At 41.5% G+C, this 20,578-nt stretch overlaps 1 protein-coding gene across 4 annotated transcripts in view; it reads right to left on the minus strand.

The window, feature by feature from the left end:
* Positions 1 to 20,578, minus strand: part of Epsti1 (epithelial stromal interaction 1) — a 103,651-nt gene that overhangs the window by 61,004 nt on the left and 22,069 nt on the right. For all 4 annotated transcript variants that reach the window (XM_040757803.1, XM_013114015.3, XM_021227674.2 and 1 more), the window contains 4 exons: positions 20,198 to 20,281; positions 15,472 to 15,545; positions 14,519 to 14,602; positions 4,211 to 4,284 (listed from right to left, as the gene is read on the minus strand). In XM_040757803.1, coding sequence (XP_040613737.1) covers positions 4,211 to 4,284; positions 14,519 to 14,602; positions 15,472 to 15,545; positions 20,198 to 20,281 — 316 coding nt within the window. The remainder of the gene's footprint in view (positions 1 to 4,210; positions 4,285 to 14,518; positions 14,603 to 15,471; positions 15,546 to 20,197; positions 20,282 to 20,578) is intronic.

The raw sequence follows: 20,578 nt of genomic DNA on the forward strand, positions 1-20,578 counted from the left end.
TTAAAATACTTGAACCTCTTGGTCCTATCAAACAATTCTGAAGATTGCTACTTGAGGGAAGGTCGCACCTCAGATAGATCAGGAACACTTATTCCCTCTAACCTGATATCAACCACAGGATTAACCAGGATGGGACCTAGGGAGGGGGCTATTGCTCCTGTTTGATGACTGGAAAAATCACTAGACTTGTTTTCTCCAGCCTTTCTTTTGCCCACCCTAGACCATATTTAGACCTTGGAAGAAAGAGCTGCTCTGCCCTCTTCAACAGTCTCATCTCAGGTACCACCAAACCTGATGTTCCCGCCCCCTGTGGTGCCCTATGCCCTCAAATCATCTATTTTTTCAAAATTTCCCAAATGTGGGGATCTAAATTTGGCTGAGTTACTTACTGCCTCTGTGAATTTGGAAATTTTCAACTATCCAAGGCTCTATCTGTAAAGCAGGGAATGTGGGGGGATGGGGTGGGAGGGTGGGGGTGAGGATGAGGTATCTCTAGTAAATTTAACCTGAAAATTAAACATTTTTTAAAGGCTCAGTGTCTATCACAGAGCCTGACATTCCATATCTCATGTACACAGCAGCTTCTTGCTACTTTGATTTGAAAGAGCTGAGCACTTTGTACTTCTTAGATGACATAAACACATCATCTCTTACAGTAAATAGTCACTAGAGATGAATTACAATTTTAAACAAGCCAGTTCATATACTCCCAAAAAATCTTCAAAGAATTCTATATTTCCTAATATCAGCATGCAAATCACCTGACCCTATCCTACCCTAACTATAATTGTTTAACAGGCTCAAAACCCAAACATAGCAAGGTATGGCTGCACACACCATTAATCCCAGCATTTAAGCAGGCAATTGTTGGTCAGTTCAAGGCCAGCCTGAAATACACAGCAAGTTCCAGGACAGCTGGGGCTATATTGAGACCTGTCTCAAAAAACAAACAACAAAAACAAAAAAGACCATACCTAAGTCCATCAAAAAACCCCACACAATTAAAAAAATAAAAACACATAATTATAAAACTGACAATACTTCTAGGATAAATTATCATTAAAATTTGAAATATACTGAAGTCAGTGGATTATTAGACTAAAAAAAAGGACACAAACTTGGGGAGTAGATAGCAAGATGGAGGGCATTAAGGGAAGGATTTGAGTGAATATGATCAAAATATATTCTTTGAAATTCTTAAAAAATGAATAAAATGTCTTTTAAAAAAGAAAGGAAACCTGAGAAAATAAAATATTGACATTGATTTTACTTGGTGTTCTAAAGAACCACAGTCTCTCTTTGATATTAAAAATAGAGGCTCATTCACCGTTACTTCAGAGTTGGGCATTCTGTGCTGTCAGCTAATATGAAAGCACCTGCACACACACACACACACACACACACACACACACACACACACACACACACACAACTCACATTTGAATTTTTATAGGCAGTAAATAGAGACTAAAAGTAACAGTGAAAATTATGTCAAGGTTAAAGGCCCATTCTGCCCTCTGCTTTCAGGTCTGAGAATCCTAGAACTGGTTCCGAGTTGTGAAACTGGAGTATGTCCCCAGCCAGAGTGGCAAACTTAATGCGTCATTAATCAGGTCTGCTCTCAGCCGCCAACTGCAATAGTCACAGCCATTCGGTTTTTAAGGAAAAGACAGTGCTCCAGAAGTGCATTGTGGAGGTCTTTTCATAAAAACCATCCCGTGTGCTCCATCTGCATGTGCAATCTGCTTGTGGATTTTCAGCCAGCTTGCATGGACAGATTAATGTGTACAATTAGAAAGCAACCTCACAGGCATTCAATAAACTGCCTTCATTATTATACTCAGGAGAGTGCCTTTGGTTGTCAATAAAAGCCTAGTTTTCTGCCTGTTAGCTAAATAATTGACAACACTAAAAATAATCAGAAGCAAATGAACAGAGTCAGGAGCTAGGTGGGAAGAAGGAACACCGAGCTCTGGGGGGGACCTGGGGCGGCCATGGCGCGTCTCTTCTCCATTTCTCCAGCCGCTGGATTTACAGTCCGCTCTATTCCGCCACTGCCCTTCTCAACAGAAAAAGCCCACTGCTCCTGCTCTGCTGTTCGCACCACCCATCACAGCATGCTGCACCCGGCAAGGTATCGACTCCTTTGAAAGAACTGCTTATTTGGTTTCTATTTTGTGTTCCTTCGCCTGACAGCAACAAAAGAATCTCATTCGGGCGTGGGAGGCAGAGGGTCTGGTTGAGGTTTGGTGAAGTCTTTGCACTGTTAGGAATCTGTCAGCTGTGCTAGACTTTTCCTTCTCTGTAAACTGGTTCTAGGAAAAATCAAGACAGACCTTTCTGTGGAGGATTCATCTCTTTTAAGAAGTTCCTCTCGTACTTCCATATATATATATTTATATATATATATATATATATATATATATGTATATATATATATATATATCATTCTTTTCTTCAGGTATTGGTCTCCTTCATTTCAAGAGTAACTCAAAACACAATGTTCTTAAAAGAAAAAAAAAACCTTCCGTATCCATACTTCTTGTGTTTCTCAATAGGCTTATAAAATCAATTTGAGGTACTTCTTGGATTTTTTTTCCAGCTTCCCTCTTTTCCTGGCTAACCGGCACTTTCACGATAAGCAGGACTGAAATGTGCATGTAATTGAATTCATCTCCGCCCATCGTGTGCGCAGTGGCTGGGAGCAAGGCCTCCTTTTCTTCTCTACATTAAAGGGTGACTGATCTTTAGCATTTAGTAAAACACAAACTCACAGCGCCGGGGGAGTTTGAAAAGATAGGAGGCCGGGTAGAACAGCCTCCAACCTTTGAAAACTCTAAGAATCTCTTGCCCCTCTTGCCCTGTCTCAAACTCACCGAGGGCAAACTGAAGTCCTTCAGCTTCCAAGCCCTGACCCTAACTTGGTAAGGGGCGATGCACAGGGGTGGTAGCTTGGCTTTCTGTTCTTACTGCTGAGTCTGCGCACCACTCAAGACAGACGCAGGCTGAGCCCAATGCTCTAATAACTCTAGAGACGCCAGACTTAGAAAGGATGCACATCCTGAAATGCCACACCCATGAGCAGTTTGACATCTGAGAGATCCCTGAGCAAGGGCAAGCATAGGCAGAGAGAACTGGAAGCACTCGGGGAATGCTCTGTATGATGGTGAGAGTCTAGTTACTGACACTGCCTTATTGACTCTAGCAAATGAATTTGCACAGTTCCATATAACGAGGATTCCTGTAAGAAATTCCACCCCAAGTCCCAGAATATCCAGGCACTTTTAAGCCATTTAGGAATTTCCTTTAATCCTTATAATTGGCCTATTGGACAGATATGATCACCCTTATTCTGAAGATGAAGATCAAACCAACAAAACACTCAGGTTCAAGGTTTTGCTCAAGGTCAGAGCTAAGATCTGGAAGCCTTGTCTGCTTGATTCTAACTCTACATTTAGAACTGCATTGTAAAGTGTAGAGTACTTTGCTTTTGCCTTCTTATAATCCATGTTCAGACAACCTAGCTACTAAAAGTTAGGACATGGGTTTCTCTTTAAAGGTTGGAAGAGTACATTTTTGGCATTATCAAAGTATAGTATTAGCATATTAAGTATTATTATTCAGAAATCATACTAGAAAAAGTACCTTGGTTTATAATCATCAATTTGAAATGTCAAAATAATTAATAAATGATACCTCAATTCTTGGCTAGAAAAAATACAATAGGCTTGGGTGTGGTGTACTTGGGAGGCAGAGACAGATGGATCTCTATGAGTCTGAGGACAGCCTGATCTACAGAGTGAGATCCAGAACAACCAGGTATACACAGAGAAACCCTGTCTTGAAAAACAAACAAACAAAGTAAAACAGCCCTCAACCCAAAAAAATAATACCACTTAGTTTAGATGTCCCTTGGATATTTCACCTCAAACACCAACCTCCTCACACAATGCCCTTGAGATCAGCATAATCAGAAGTATCCAACTTCTTTACAGAGACAAATTTGCCCAATTGAGTCAGATTACTGCTCATCAGCTGACTACTAGGAAACAGTTAGATGAGTAGTATTGTCCCAATCTCCAATTCCCAGAGATGGGAGAACTCCATTGCATGATTAGTATAATGTGCACAACCCCACCTGCCATGTCTGAAAAGTCATCAGTCTTCAGAGTCTGGAATCTGAACAATAAATCTGAGAGCATGAACTTACTTTTGGTGATGCTCCCTGAATGTGTCTCTTCTGAGGGTTTCTTGAAGTTGCCTTTTCTCCTCTAGTCTATTACTCTGAAATTAAAAGGATCAAAATATAATCTGTTATGGATGGCTTAGGAAGAATTATGATGTTTAAGTTATCTCAAACCCCAAATCCTTGGGTTGCACTGGCCCTAGAGATCCTAACATAGTCTCCCTCTCATGAACCATAAACACTACAATGGAGGCCCCATGATCCCCTCAAAACTCCCCTCTCCCAACCCGATGGGCTAAATTGTGCAGAATCAAAGTTTCACATTTTTATTTTGGCTCAAATGATAGAAATATCCATTTTTCAGGAAATGGACTTGTGAAATATTCTGATGGAAATAATAAATTCCACACCAAACATGTTAAATTAAAAACAATAAACCATTAAATAGTTCATACAAAGTGTGTGTGTGTGTGTGTGTGTGTTACTCATTCTACAAAAATATTCAGGAAAAAATTTTCAATAACCCAATACAACTCCCTTCTGACTTAGACACTTAAAGCTGTTGAGAAACTGAGCAGCATATGTCTGAAAAAAGCCATCCACTTGAGTAGAAAGAGTCCTTTTTTAATTAGTTGTCTAGAGCGCCTCCAGAAATGTGACTTCATATTGATATTACTGTCACCATGACTCTGGCACATTTTAACCTGATTTAAATACCAAAACCATTTACTTTTTGCTCCCTGTGACACTACTGTCATTTTTTCATGTGCCTAAAAAAATAGATAACATTCTTAGGCAAAAAAAATATTAATAGGGCATGGAAACAAGTTCTACAACACAGGAGAAAAGAAGTTTAAAGGAGTCCAAAGGAGAGCCAGAATATAGCTGGGTTTTAAAAAAAATGGATTTGCTCAAAGGAAGAGCTATGAAAAAGAACAATAGGAATAATCACTTTTAAACTCTGTTTTGGATCTGTCTCCATCACTGGAAGATGGGGAGCATGAAAGTCTTAATGTACACTGAGATTTCTCATTTTGACAGGCAAGAGAGATGTTTAGATGCTTTCCATGTTAAAAAAAAAAGGAAACAAAACCTGTAGTAAGTTCTCTAGAGTCCAGGAATCAGTTATAAAACAGCAACCAGACTGCTAATGAAGCAGAATTCCAGAAAAGAAATGAAAGGAGAATTTAACCTCAAATAAGTATTATATCTAGATCAAGTCCTGATTAGCAAGCCCTGATTAGGCTGCACTGTGAAGATCTCTCTACATCCCTGGGGTGGAGGCACCAAAATGGTGGAAGTCTGCTAGAAGGCAGAGTGTAAACAGGATTTATTGATTAAACCAAGGTCAGGATCTCTTTAGAGACCAGAGAGAAAGTCACACCAGCATCTAGAAGCAAAAGCTGGCTTTCCTCACGAAGGTCAGAAATGGAGAAAATCCGCTTTAACTTCTTCACTGATAGATTCGGATTCATAACACAGTAGCAGAATTCACCCAGTTAAGGTCTATTAATCTCTCGGCAGAAACCAATGAACAAGTAGTTTGTGAAATGGAGGATGTTTGAGGATTTGAATCCAATGTCTACCATTTTTATATCAGTAGAAATAGTTAGGTTTAGCAAGATCACCCAAACATATTTGCACAGAGACAGACGCAGAAGAAGACTCAGCAAGAACACCACCACTGGCCAAGAGACCTGAATAATAGCACTGACTCACATGTATCCAACAAACATTTATCTAATGCCCTATTATATGAATAAATTATATTATACTATACCATATCATATGAGCAGAGAAGTACCTACCTTTAAAAGGTATAGACAAGAGAGAAATGGAGAAAGTATGTTAAAATATGCCAAAGGAAAGATGCTCACAAATGAAATAATAGTAGCAGTTTCAGAAAGAGATACATAGACATTTGAAGTATGGAGGTTTGGAGGGTTTTTGTTTTTGTTTTTGTTTTTTCATTTGTTGATCTGATTTAGTTTGTTGAGGTCTCAACTTCTTATTTCACTCAATGTAGAAGCCCGAGCCCCACAAAACACTCGACTTGCAAGAACTGTTGATGTCATCAAATGTATAAAAGCAAATACATAGAAACTAAGTAGTAATTTGGGAGAGTAAAAGATGACCCAGAAGGGCTTTTCACAGGTATTATGCTAAAGCAAAAAAATTGTAGGCCTAAAAACAGCCAGAAATCATAGGTTTCACCCTGATCCTCATTCTTCAGCCATCTTTTAACTCTGCCTTTCCTTACATTCACAGCTGTCCCTCTGTTCCCAACCCATGCTCCTCGTGTCTTTGCTTTGGAGAGGTTGGGGTGCAGACTTGGAATCTTCCTGCCTCTGACTCCAAGTGATAGCTGGCATCAGCTATGTGACGGGAACACTTTGACTTTTCAGAAGTGGGTGAGATCTAGAGATTGTGTCCCTAAGTACTTATTAGGGATGTTTTTAATCCATAAATTACACAGCTGTCATTTCCAGTAGTGCAAATCTTTATGTTTAACAGGAAGATGCTAGCTAATTGAGAATAAATCCATAAGAAAATACTGTTATCTTTCTTATGTGCCAGGGTCTCCGGTTGCTCAAGTTGGCTTCAAACTTCCTGGTCTTCTCACGTTACTTCCAAGCACTAGGATTGTAGGCTTGTACCACCATGCCCTCCTTAGGAGAAATTGTTAAACTACTCAAAGTTTTAAAAGCATTTAAGGAATGAGGTAGACAGCATGCTTCCTTAACATGTAATTTCTTACCATTGCTTCTTAGATGTCTTGCTCACTGAGTTATAAGGAATTGTTTTATGTGTGCGCACTCAATGCAATTGAAAAACATTATATGATTTTACAGTTTTGTAATTTGAATAGTTGGCCACAATGCTCTCCCTTTCTTTCGAATTGGAAAAGAAAATTCCTTTGAAAGTCTCTTGAAGTTTGAACAAAAATGAGCATTTTTCCTTCCAGACCATTCTGTAGTCTTACAAATTGAGTTACAAGGGAGACTTCAACATTCTAGGTCTTATGATGTCATCAACACACATGACATTTTTAATTGGTTGTGTGTGTGTGTGTGTGTGTGTGTGTGTGTGTGTAGATAGATGGATGGATGGATGGATAAATAGATAGATAGATAGATATAACATTGTACCAAACAAGTACTAGAAACAGAAGCTAAACTTGACTCACAATAAAAACATGTAAAGGAAGGATCCAGAGGATTCATTTCCTTGGTTTGATGGGCACAGCATCAATGCTTTGTAAAGCAAAAACTATTTTATTTATTTTATATTTAAATTAGAAGCAAGCTTGTTTCACACGTCAGTCCCAGCTCCCTCTCCCTCCCCTCCTCGCCTGTCCCCCTCCACCAGTGCCCCCAGTCCCCCACCCAATCCCCACTCCGTTCCCCAGGGAGTGTAAGGCCCTCCATGGAGGATCTCCAGAGTCTGTAATTTCATTCAGGGTAGTGCCTAGTCCCTCCTCCAAGTGTCCAGGTTGAGAGAGCATCCCTCATTGTAGGATAGTTATGCAAAGTCCATTTGTGTGCCAGGAATATATACTGATCTACTACTCAAAGCCTCATAGATTACCTAGGCCTCCTCACTGACACCCACATTCAGAGGGTCTGGATCAGTCCCATGCTGGCCTCTCATCCATCAGTCTGGGTCCAAGAGTTCCCCCTGGTTCAGGTCAGCTGTTTCTCTGGGTTTCACCAGCCCAGGCTTGACCCCTTTGCTCATCAGTCCTCTCTCTCTGTCACTGGGTTCCAGGAGTTCAGTTCAGTATTTAGCTGTGGGTGTCTGCCTCTGCTTCCATCAGTCATTGGATGAAGTTTCTAGGATGGTATATAAGAGAGTCTTCAAACTCATTATCAGGGAGGGGCATTTAAGGTAGGCTCTTACTATTGCTTAGTTTGCCAGTTGGTGTCATCCTTGTAGATCTCTGGAAATCTCTCTAGTGCTAGATCTCCCTTCAAACCTAGAATGACTCCCTCTATCATGGTATCTCTCATTCTGTTCTGTTATCCTCTATTCTTCCCCCAACTCAACCTTCCTGCTCCCCCATGTCTTCCTCTCCCCTCCTCTTCTCCCCCTCTCTTTTTCCTGGCTCCCTCTCCCCTGCCCCCATGCTCCCAATCTGCTCAGGAGATCTTGCCTCATTCCACCTTTTCTGGAGTACCATGCATATTTCTCTTAGGATCTTTCCTGTTTCCCAGACTTTTTGGTAGTGAGATTGTAGGCTGGCACTCCCCTGATTCATGTCTAAAATCCATATATGAGTGAGTACATGCCATGTTTGTCTTTTTGTGACTGGGTTGCCTCACTCGGGATGGTTTCTTCTAGAGCTGTCCATTTGTCTGCAAGTTTCAAATCCCATTTTTTCCGCTGAGTAGTACTCCATTGTATAAATGTACCACATTTTCTCTGTCAGTTGAGGGGCATCTAGGTTGCTTCCATGTTCTGGCTATTACAAATAATGCTGCTATGAACATAGTGGAACAGACAGACGTCCTTACTGTATGAATGGGCATCTTTTGGGTATATGCCTGAGTGGAACTGCTGGGTCTTGTGGTAGACTGATTCCCATTTTCCTGAGGAATCTCCATACTGATTTCCATAGTGGCTGTACAAGTTGACACTCCCACCTGCTGTGGAGGAGTGTTCCTTTTTCTCCACATCCTCTCCAGCATAAACTGTCATTGGTGTTTTTGATTTTAGCCATTCTGACAGGAGTAAGATGGTATCTCAGAGTTGTTTTTATTTGCATTTCCCTGATTGCTAGGGATGTTGAACACTTTCTTGTCTATCAGTCATTTTAGACTCCTCTATTGAGAATTCTCAATTTAGTTCTGTAGCCCACTTTTTAATTGGATCTTTTGGTGCTTTGGAGACTTGCTTCTTGAGTTCTTTGCAAATTTTGGAGATCAACCCTCTGTCAGATGTGGGGTTAATGAATAACTTTTCCCAATCTGAGGGTTGCCTTCTTGTCTTGTTGACTGTGTCCTTTACCTTGCAGAAGCTTCTCAGTTTCAGTAGGTCCCATTTATTATCGATCTCAGTGTTTGTGCTACTGGTGTTATGTTCAGGAAGCTGTCTCCTGTACCAATTCGTTCCAGGGTACCACCCAATTTCTCTTCTAAGAGGTTCAGTGTGGTTGGATTTATGTTGAGGTCTTTGATCCATTTGGACTTAAGTTTTGTGCATGGTGATAGACATGGATCTATCTGCAGTCTTCTGCATGCCAGCATCCAGTTATGCCAGCACCATTTGTTGAAGATGCTTTCTTTTTTCCATTGTATAATTTTAGCTTCTTTGTCAAAAACCAAGTGTTCATATGTGTGTGGGTTAATATCAGGGTTTTCAATTTGATTCCATTGGCCTACCTGTCTATTTTTGTGCCACTAACAAGCTGTTTTCGGTACTATAGCTCTATAATAGAGCTTGGGATCAGGGATGGTGATGTCTCTGGACATTCCTTTGTTGAATAGGGTTGTTTTGGCTATCCTGGGTCTTTTGATTTTCCATATAAAGTAAAGCAAAACTCTTATCCTATTCAAGTGAGTATTAAAATTAGTTCATAGACTCACATTTCAAATCAAAGACTAAAAAGAAGGCTTTGTTTATTTGTTTGGTTTTTGTTTTTGTTTTTCAAAACAGGGTTTCTCTGTGTAGCCCTGTCTGTCTTGGAACTCACTCTGTTAGTTCAAGGCTGGCTTTGAACTTACAGAGATCTGCCTGCCTCTGTCTCCCTAGTGCTGGAATTAGATGGTTCAGCTGTTAAAGACTAGGCTCACATATGAGAGAAGGCTTTCAAGAAATTGACCATGATGGTAGGGGTAGAGGAGTTGAAAGTAGATGACAGCACAGCAACGTGATTTGTTAAGATGAGAAAATTAAGTAAAAGTCTAATATGAGCAAAGAAACAAAAACACAAAAGAGAAAAAAAGGTGTTGGGGGCAGGGAGAGAAGAGGCTTAATCAGTAAAAAAACAAGGTCCCTGAAGGGATGAGAGAGAGAAGGGGATAGTGAATGCAGATGGAAGATTCCAGCATAGTATCAAGCAAAGCCACTTTCTTATTCCTCTTAAGATGGTTTGGAGATAGAAGCAGCCAAGAGCTAGACCATGTAATGCATGCCTAGAGTCAAGCAACCAAGAGTCTGAGGCAGCAAAACCAACAATTCAAAGAACAGAAGGAAATAAGGAAAAGAGTGAAGGAGGAGAGGAAGGGATGATGGAAGGAGGGGTAGGGGAAGGCAGAAAGCAACAACGAATAAAGTAATAGAAAAATAAAGATAGTCACAACCTCTATTTCTGTGAGATAGTAGAGGGCATCCTATTCTGAAATTGAAAGAAAGGAAAAGAAAGTGAGCAAAGATCTTGGTGGTTAGGGCCTAGAATACAAAGGAAAACTACTGGATATTGGTCAACATTAAATTTTAGCTGAATTAGAAGCCTGGAAAAGAGATGCAGCCAAGAATGCCAAGTGTGTTTTCTCTCCAGCAATTTCACTTAACAAACATGAAATCATTGACCCCTCCATTCAATTTGGGATAAATAACAGTAAGCCTTTCTTTGCCTTCCTTGCAAGAAGGTGACAGACTGAAATAAAATGAAATGAAAGACTATTAGAACATTTCTTTATGCTTACAGTTAGGGTAGGGCACGCTTACAAAAGGCTAAGGTCTAGGGCTGGGCATGGTGGTGCATGGCTAATTCTAGCCCTTGGAAGGCAGAGGCAGTGTGGTCTATATAGTGAACTCCAGCAACACAGTGAAACCAAAACTAAATAAGTAAATGGAAGAGCTCAGATCTAGCCATTGTGCTGAAGACTTTGTACATTCACCCTTTAGTTCTCCTGTCCTTGTTATTGTACCCATTTTATAATTAAGGCATTGGGCCCCAGGGAAACTAACAACCTACACTCTTAATGCCTGGGTTCCAGGGATACCATTCTCACTCCAATATTATGGGATTCATTAACTAAAGCATTACAATATCCAAAGACATAATGCGTGTACCAATGCCACCCCAAAGAAGAGCAAAGGGTAAGAACCATATTTCTCAGACTCCTGGTGTGGCTTGAAAGTTTACAGAATTTGAAATACTCATATGAAATATTCATATGAATGTTGATTTTTGTCCTTAAAGCCATTAGTCCTTGCAGCTACTTGCCTTATGGAACTAGAAAGTATCAAAGTATGATGCCCTAAAAATAAGTATATGAATGCATTTGCATCTAATATGCACAATTCATATTCTACTGGTTTGGACCTACAGCACTGAACAGCATTCAGATTAATTTTGTTCTTGGAGTCTATAAAAAAGCACAATGACTTCACTTGCTGCAAGTGACTTTGGTAGCCACAGCTTGAGGATCAAGAAGAGGCTTTAGATGTCACTTGACTATCTTGTTTTTAACACTTTCCAAAGTTAGGTTGATACAGAGAGATTGGGATAATTAGATGGAAGGATCTGGAAAAGAAATAGCATTGTAGACTATTTCAAACATGAGTAGACAGCAGAGGAATTAATTCCAGGGGTAGAGAAGGTCTTTGACATGGAGGTGGAAGGTTTTCATTTTTCAGGTTTGTGAGTATCATGGAAATATGGAAAAATCAAATGAGTATTTCATAAATATGATTATGAACAGGGTATGATGGACATCCATTCTCAGAACATTCATTCTAGCTGAAAAGATTATTGTGGTGACCTATGAAAATCTATTACTGTAGTTTAAATATGAAGCTGCCCTTCAAAGACTGATATATGGAAAGCTTGATCCCCATGGCAAACAGTGGTCACTGCTGGGGCTTTGAAGAAGTGACTGGCTTTAATGTATACACCAATCCACTCATGTACTGACAGGTGACAATAAGAAAGACACCTTGCAGGTGTCTTGGGTATTGCCAGACTCCTGGGTGGCAGTAGCTGCATGGCTCTGCCTTGGCTCAGACTTCCAGGCCAATATCCACCTTCTGGGGGAGGAGGCTCAGACTTCCTGGCCAGTATCCACCTTCTGGGGGAGGAGGGTCAGCCTTCCTGGCCAGTATTCGCCTGCCAGGGCTGGTGTCCCTGCATGCTTTTGCTGTGCATTTTAAAGACTAAGTGCTCCATAAGCTCCATAAGCACAGTCATTATCACTTCTCCCAGCCATTATCACACTGGCAATGTGGAATATGTCACTTCTAGATAGCTAATATCCACTCTTCTGTCTGACACAAGCTACTAAACAGGCATACATAGCATGAACAGCCACAGATTCATATTCAACAGAAATACTTCACAGTGTTCAACTGGTGACAGTGAATCAGCCCGATAAATCAAGGCCCATTTTAATTAATACTCCGCGTGTTTCGATGTGCATAGGAATCAACTCGGGGAGCATGGCAGGATGCCATTTGCAATAGGTCCAAGGCTGGCTCGAGAGTGTGCACATCAACAAATCCCAGGTAATGCCAATTCTTCTCATTCCCCTTTTCATGAGAAAGGCTAGAGGGCTGGCCCCTCTCCATCACTTCCAAATTTATATGGCGATTGTCAGTTTAGAAAGGCTAATCCAATTAATGTTTCAGTGTCTAAAGGCTGCTGCCGCTCTAAGTGGTGGTATGACTTGGAAAGCGGGATGACTGCTTTCACTCAGTGTTAAAGAACAGAGCTTCGCCCATACATTAAGAACATGTGTTGTCGAGCCATGAAGAAATGAACTGTAAGCAACCCACACGTCAGCCAATTGTAGGGACTAAGTGACACCAAACACGACTTGGAGGAGAGTCTGCAACAACAACAAAAATTCTTCGGGTTCTATTAGCCTTTAATTCGGTTCCTGGTGGTGTTCTCCTCCTACAATCACAGACCAAAGGCTCAGCTTCTCAAGGGGGAAGGGGGAAGAGAAAGCATTGAAGAACAGAAGTGTCTTAAAGAGAGAAGTACGAGTTAAAGGGGAGGAGAAAAGGCAGCTTCAGTGAAGATCTTCCATGTAACAGATAGCCAACTAGTAGAGGATCCGTGAATCAAAAGTTGTAAATAAACTACCTGTGCTTTTTATATACTTCCAGCATTTTATTACAGTTTGTGTGTGCAAGCCTAGGCTTGCTGCCACCTGCATCTCTATGGCAACAATTGCTCTTGGACTTGTAGAATCATTTTACAGGAAGAATTTTGAAAGTGTTGGGAGCCTGCTCAAGGTCGGACAACAATGATGGAGACTTTCCAAGAATGACTAGACTGTTCCCAAGAAAGAAGAGAATTCCTACAGGGAGGAGGAAACCTGTACTCCTGCCCAATGTTCCATAAGACATTAACTTTTGGCTTCCTTAACTCTAACTGCTAAAAACATGTATTATAGCTAGGTAGAGGGGTGGTGCATTCCTTTAATTCTAGCATTCAAGGGACAGAGGCAGTAATTTCTGTGTGTTCTGGGATAGGAAGGGCTACATAGTGAGACTTTGTCTCAAAATGAATAAACAAACAAATAAGTCTTTTGCTTAAAATGAGATTTAAACAACACCTAATATTTGAAAGAAACTAGGAAAGGAGAAAAACAAGGAAGAGGGGGAGGAAGAAAATAGAAAGGGAGAAAGAGGAGGGAGAGAGAGAGAGAGAGAGAGAGAGAGAGAGAGAGAGAGAGAGAGAGAGAGAGAGAGAGAGAGAAGCAGGCTACAGTTGTGTCTCTAAGGGGACATCTGTAACAGGTGTCACACAAGCTGCTAAGAGTCAACCCCTGCTCTCAAACATCCAACACTAAGGCCGACTTCCTTTCAGGTGTTTGTGGAAGGGAGGAGGTTGCACCATCTCTGTATTGCTTCTTGTTCTCTAGCAAATAAGCATTTGTAAGACATTTTTCCCAGGCCCTGGACGCTATATCAAAACTAAAGCACAGCTGCCAGATTGAGAAAGTCTGATATCACTGATACTAAAAGACCAGAGTACGCTCTTTCTCTCGGTGGTAAGAGGCCTGTGTTCACCTTGACCACGCTCACCCTGGAAAACTTATTTTGGATATGAATGTGACAGTGGCCCACTGACTGTCTCTCTTACCTGTTGCTTTGCCTTCTAGCCAAGCACACTACTGAGAGGCGAGGCAGTGGGTTTGGTGACTCAGACACCCAGCTCTGAGGCCAGTGTGTTGGGATATGAAACCCAGTTATTCTCATTATAGCTGTGGGCCTCTGGACATCTTATTCTTTCCTCTCTCTGTCATTTCTTAGATTACACAATTGCACAATAGCCACCTCCGCAGAGTACAGGAAGGGTTAAATGAGTAGCACTTGACAGCATCTGGAAGCAAGCCTGACCTCAGCAAACATCGTCTAGCCTCCCCTCCACCCGCTTACCTTCTCCCTCTGGATTGCCTTCATGTGTTGGAGCTTGGCTTCCTCAGCTTCCTTCCTGATTCGTATAGATTCATCTCTCTTTAGCTAAATTGTATTGAGATTACAGAGGACAAAGAAAAAACAGTTACCATTTTTCAGTCTGAACTTCAGGAACACAAAATTATGATGAAAGGCAAATTACAGTATTGTTTGTGTTGCACCTCTCCATGATTATAGGTTGTTACTTTAAGCTACTTAGATCTCAGACAATGGCCAGGCTGCGTTTCCTGTCTGAGAATCTCGGTGTTTCTTCATGGGTCTAACTGTCTGTCTGTCTGTCTGTCCATCTGCCTGCCTGCCTGTCTGCCTGTCTGTCTATATCTCCAGTACATGCTCTACCTCTTGCTCCCTCTTGCTCTCTCTCTCTCTCTCTCTCTCTCTCTCTCTCTCTCTCTCTCTCTCTCTCTCTCTCTGTCTCTCTGTCTCTCTGTCTCTCTCTGTCTCTCTCTCTCTGTCTGTGTGTGTGTGTGTGTGTGTGTGTGTGTGTGTGTGTGTGTGTGTGTATCCATTCATGCACACAGGAAGAGAAAGCACTTAATTTTTCAAATTATAAAACTTATGATATTTATTGTAAAAAGTCACTGGTTATCTTCAATCACTTTTGTACTACTTTTATCACTAATATGGAATAGACAAAATCATATTCTGGGAACAGAAACAGCAATCTTAAACTATAATTAATACGTAATTAATTTAAAGGAGGACCTTTAATCAAAGTGTGTGTGGCCTGGGTAAGAATTCCAGATATTTTCCTTTTTACTTCTTGATTCCTGGTATTTTTTATTTGGAGGATTATACTTTGCAGTTGATTTGAAGGTTTTATATTTTGGGTCACTGTGTTATTTCATGGTCATGTGGAAATGTTGGCACTGAAATTTGTTGCTGAAATTAAACTAGAAGAAATGGATTCTGACCTTTTGCTGGTATTTAGATCGCATCTGTTGGAGCTGTTGTTTCTGCCTCACTTCAGACTCAGACTGGCTTCCACCTAATGAAAATAAATAATAAATAAATAAGCCATGGAGGTAAAACAGGAATATTAAGCTGAAATGCCAGCTTCTGGTACTAATGAATGCTTGGTAAGTCTGCAGTGGGAGTCCAACATTTCGGTACCCCGGGACATCAGAACACAGCCCAAGTTCTCAGACTGGTGGTCATTTAAAAGATAATGGATGGACGGAAAGATGAAATCTTGTTCTTTAAAGGATGATAACACTAGGGGTTTCAGTCAGTAAACGTTAAAATTTTCATCAAAACCATACCTGAAGGGTCACACCAGACATTAAGCAACTGCCTGTGCTAAGAATTCTGAAACATTCCTCCTGCTTCAGTATGACCATTCCCTACCCCAATATAAACAATGGACAATGATGTGTCACTTGTTTTTCTTCTCCTCCTGTGTTCAAGCAGGGAACCTCCCCACACCCTCAGGATTCTTGGCACTACAGACATATGTACTCTTTGTAAACCTAAACCACTTTTTTTCTTAATATTTTTATTAGTTCTTTGAGAGTTTCATACAATTTGTTTTGATCCTATTCATTTCCCCAACTCTTCACAGATATACCCTACCCATTCAACTTTGCATTCTATTTAATTTTTAAATTCCTCAAGACCATATGTTCTTGGATGTGTGGTCTCCCACTGGAGAACAGTCAACTTACTAAGGACTACACACTTGGAGAACACCAACACACACACACACACACACACACACACACACACACACACTTCCCAGCAGCTAACAATTGCTAATGGCTCCATGTTTAGGGGTAGAATTGTGTGCCCAACTGCTCCCTCCATACTGATATCTGGCCTGATGTTGTGGAATATTTTTTAACTATGAAAAGATGTGTTACATTTATTTGTGCTGCAGAACATTACTTTAACTATGTGAAGGTGTATTACATTTGTTTCTACTGCCTTTCTTAACGATATAAAGGTGTATTACATTTGTCTATGCTGCATTTGTTTAACTAAGTAAAGATGCACGGCATTTGTTTCACCTTGCCTGCCTACGGCACCTGATTGGTCTAAAAAAAAAGGTGAATTGGAATGGCCAATAGCTAGGCAGGAGAGGGATAGGTGGGGCTGACAGACAGAGAGAATAAAAAAGGGGAGAAGGAGAGAAGAAGGGAGAAAGGGAGGGACATGCCCGGAAACAGAAGCCAGGCAGCTGCCAGTCAGACAGACATGAGAAGTAGGAAACTAGGACACACAAAAAGAAAGGTAAGAAGTCCCAAGGCAAAATGTAGATAAAAAGAAACAGATTAAAATAAGAACTAAGATAAGCCCTGGGCACTGGTAACTAATAGTAAGTCTCTGTGTCACGATTTGGGAGCTGGTTGGTGGCCTCAAAGAAAAAGGCTGGTACAGTCTGGCTTGGGCTTGCATGGGTTTTGTACACACTGTCCCAACCACCCTGTGCTTATATGTGCAGCTTTGCTGCTGTGTGCAGAAGACAATGTTTCCTTGTCATTCTCCACAGACTTCGGTTCTTCTGCTCTTTCTGCCTCCTCTTCACAATGATCCCTGAGCCTTGAGAGGAGTGTAGCACATATTCCTTTTAGGACTGAGCACTCCAAAATCATCTATTCCAGTCTTTTGAAATATAATGGAAATATTACTGCTAGTAATTGTTAATCCATCATCATGCCATTTACTGCTTTTTTTTGTATTCAAGACAAAAACAAGGACTTCCAATGACTTCCAATGATTGCTCCCACTGTTAAACCAAAATTATCTGAGGCTAGAAAGCATCACAGCTTGACAATCAGTCTAAGAGCTGTCACTTAGTGACTTCTCAGTGTTTGTACAAACGTGGTATTTACATTAAAAGAACTCATTTTGTGGCCTAGAGACATAAATGACTCAGCAGTTAAGAGCACTAGCTGTTCCTGCAGACGATGTGGGTTCTGTTCCAAGCACCAACATCACAGCTAACAACTGGCTGAAACTCCAATTCCAGAAGATCTGACTCCCTCTTTTTGCCTCTGTAGGCACTGCATGCTTGAGAACACCCACACACATAAAATAAAAATAAATTTTCTTTTTAAAAAGAAAGACTACTTTGCAACAATTCTCTGGTGCTTTGGTTACTAAAAGTGCCAGCTCTCTTTAGCATCACTGTCACAAAACTTGCATGAAAACAATTTGTATTTATACTGAGGTTTTTATAATTGATCTGATACAGACACCGAAGGTAGTTTTCTTCTGAGGTACATGAGGCCAGTTCAGGTGGAACATTATGTTACTGTTAGGGAATATGAAAAAGAATTAGGGATGATGAAACTTTATAGTTATTGTTACACTACTCTCTGGAGCTCCTATAATCCTTCCAGTATTTTAAGTGATAGAGACACAGGCAATAAATTAAGAGTTTAAAAAGCAGCAGAAGCCAAATGTTTAAGTATTTTTTAATTTTTATCAAAACACATTTTAAGGGCTAATATACTTTATAATTTGCCTTCACACCTGACTGTTTGTAAATACTTCTCTACTGGATGGTTTTGTGTGTCAACTTGATACAAGCTAGAGTCATCACAGAGAAAGGGGCCTTAGTTGAGGAAATGCCTCCATGAGGTCCATCTGTAAGGCATTTTTTTCAACTAATGACCAATGGGGAGCGGTCAATCTATTATGGGCGGTGCCATCCCTGGGCTGATAGTTCTTGGTCCTATGAGAAATAGGCTGAAGTCAGGCAGTGGTGTCTCATGCAGATCTCTGTGCGTTCAAGGCCAGCCTGTTCTACAAGGCGAGTTCCAGGCCACAGAGAATCCCTATCTTGAAAACACAAAAACAAAAATAAAACAAGCACAAAGAAAGCAGACTAAGCAAGCAAGGGCAAGCAAGCCAGTAAGCAGCCTTTCTCCATGGCCTCTGCATGAGCTCCTGCCTCCAGGTTCCTGCCCTGCTTGAGTTCCTGCCCTGACTTCCTTTGGTGATGAGCATCAAGGTGGAAATGGAAGCTGAATAAACCCTTTCCTCTCCAGTTTGCTTTTCTGTCAGGGTGTTTTGTTGCAGTAACAGAAACCCTAACTAAGACAGCTTCATACAGCCAGCAGACAAGCACAGAGATCTTGCTCATTTTCTTCGAAGGCTGAAAAACAACAGGTGCTGAGTTCTCCAAATTCCAAAATGAGGTGGTACCCAGCCCCCAGAGAAAGATCCAGAAGGAAGAACTAAAAACCAGTTCAAAGGGTGTGCTCTAGAGACTCCCTTTAGTCTATGAAGGAGTTTGCGTGAGGGAGGTTGGAAGCTGAGGAAGGATGCCTTCATAAGTTCCAGCACCTCTGTGTTTGTGTCTGGGAAAGAAAGGTTTCATACCAAGACGATGGAGAGGCTTAATGAAAATCATCCTCATCGTGCATTTCTGGTAGCAAAGTCGATGCTGAGAATCTGAGCCTAAAGCCCCAAGTCCAGGGCAGGATAGGTCCTCGAGAAGATGAGGCTGAAGCTGGGCACAGAGTGGCAAACCTGCAACCCCAACACTAGGGAGATAGAGACAAGAGGTTCATGGACCAAAGACTTCCCCGGGCTGTGAGACCCTGTCTCAGCAAAGGAAGTGGCTGCATCATGGCTGGCTGTCTTCCTGAACTGGAGGAGAAAGGATGTAACAGGGTTGTCTTCACTTTCTCGTGAAAGAGTCCACAGCTAAAGCCATCCTGGAGGTGACCAAATCTGACCAGTGCCTAGGACTGAGCACTGATCACTAGAAATGAGGCTGTCTCAAAAGGCATCTCTCCCCGACCCAAAAAAACCCCTGTACTTTCTTACCTCACCTCAAAATTATGGGAAAGACTGCTTGAGAGGACCTGTTAAGAAGAGCAGGTTTGGGTTTGGACTGGGTTCCTCAAGTCTGGCTTATTCTGCTAAAGGTAAATATGTAGAGTGACAGCTATAGTTCTATTCCGTCCACTCATTAAGAGATTTCCAAATTAGCTTTATTTTTTATCATGTCTCTAGAACTGTTGTGGCAGTGGGTGGCTTCTAACTCAACGTATCTTTATGTCAACTGGAACTATGCCAAACCTTTATGTGACAAACTTTGGCTGTGAAGAGAAGTCAAGACAGGAAGCAAGTGACTCCCATTGGGGGGCATCCCCTCTAAAGGTCTGAAACCCCACGCTGGGAGTCTAGACAGCTCATCACACAGGCAGCACCTGTCCCCAGTCCTAGCATGAAAACTCAGGCGACATCTATCTTTAAACCCACAGCTGGGTCCCCAGATCACTCTCATTTTGCTTTCCAAATTGACTCTCCCATCATTTTTGTCACATTAGCATCTAACTGCCACGATGAATATGCTGTGATGACTTCTCTGACGATGCTGTGACAGGGCATATGCAGCGCCCCAGGTAAGCTTTCTTCAGAGCTGATCATCTAAGAGGCTCTAAATTATTTGCCAATTAAGCCATCACTTTATTCCCACACAACTGTGGCAGATGCGTTTGCTCCTTACATAAAGCCAGAAACAACAATCTACCTGCACGCTGAAATGTTTCCTGTCAGGTGTCTCCCACTCCAGCAGTACACCCCCAGAACAAGCATCGGTGCATGGAGGAAGGCGGATGTGGTGGGTCTTAGCGGGATCTGCGAGTGACCCTGCCTGCTTTCTCTGGCTTCCCATTTGCCACTCACCCAGCCGTTGTGGCACCGAGTAGACTGCTTTAGGCCTGTTCTGCTGCCTCCACCTCTCCAGGTCTGCCAGTTCCTGCTCAGCAACTAAACAGGTAAGAAACAGCAAGTCATCCACAGTTAGAGTTTGGAAAGAAACCTGGTCATTCCAAACATCAAAACAGCTAGCTGATAGCAGATCCTGAGTTTCGGGAGTGAAAGGACAAGATGTCCAGGAAAAGATGATACCTCCCAGCCCCGCCCCCTGGAGTAATGCCTGACCCACCCCATGTCATCATTTCCAAGTGTCTGCACAGAAGGTACAAATTTGAACAACAGCTAAACTCCTGCTAACACAAAGAAATATAGTTTTCCCTCCAATACTGACATTCTTAAAACCTCATG

This window comes from Mesocricetus auratus, unplaced genomic scaffold (assembly GCF_017639785.1).
Source record: "Mesocricetus auratus isolate SY011 unplaced genomic scaffold, BCM_Maur_2.0 Super-Scaffold_2245, whole genome shotgun sequence".
Lineage (NCBI taxonomy): Eukaryota > Metazoa > Chordata > Mammalia > Rodentia > Cricetidae > Mesocricetus > Mesocricetus auratus.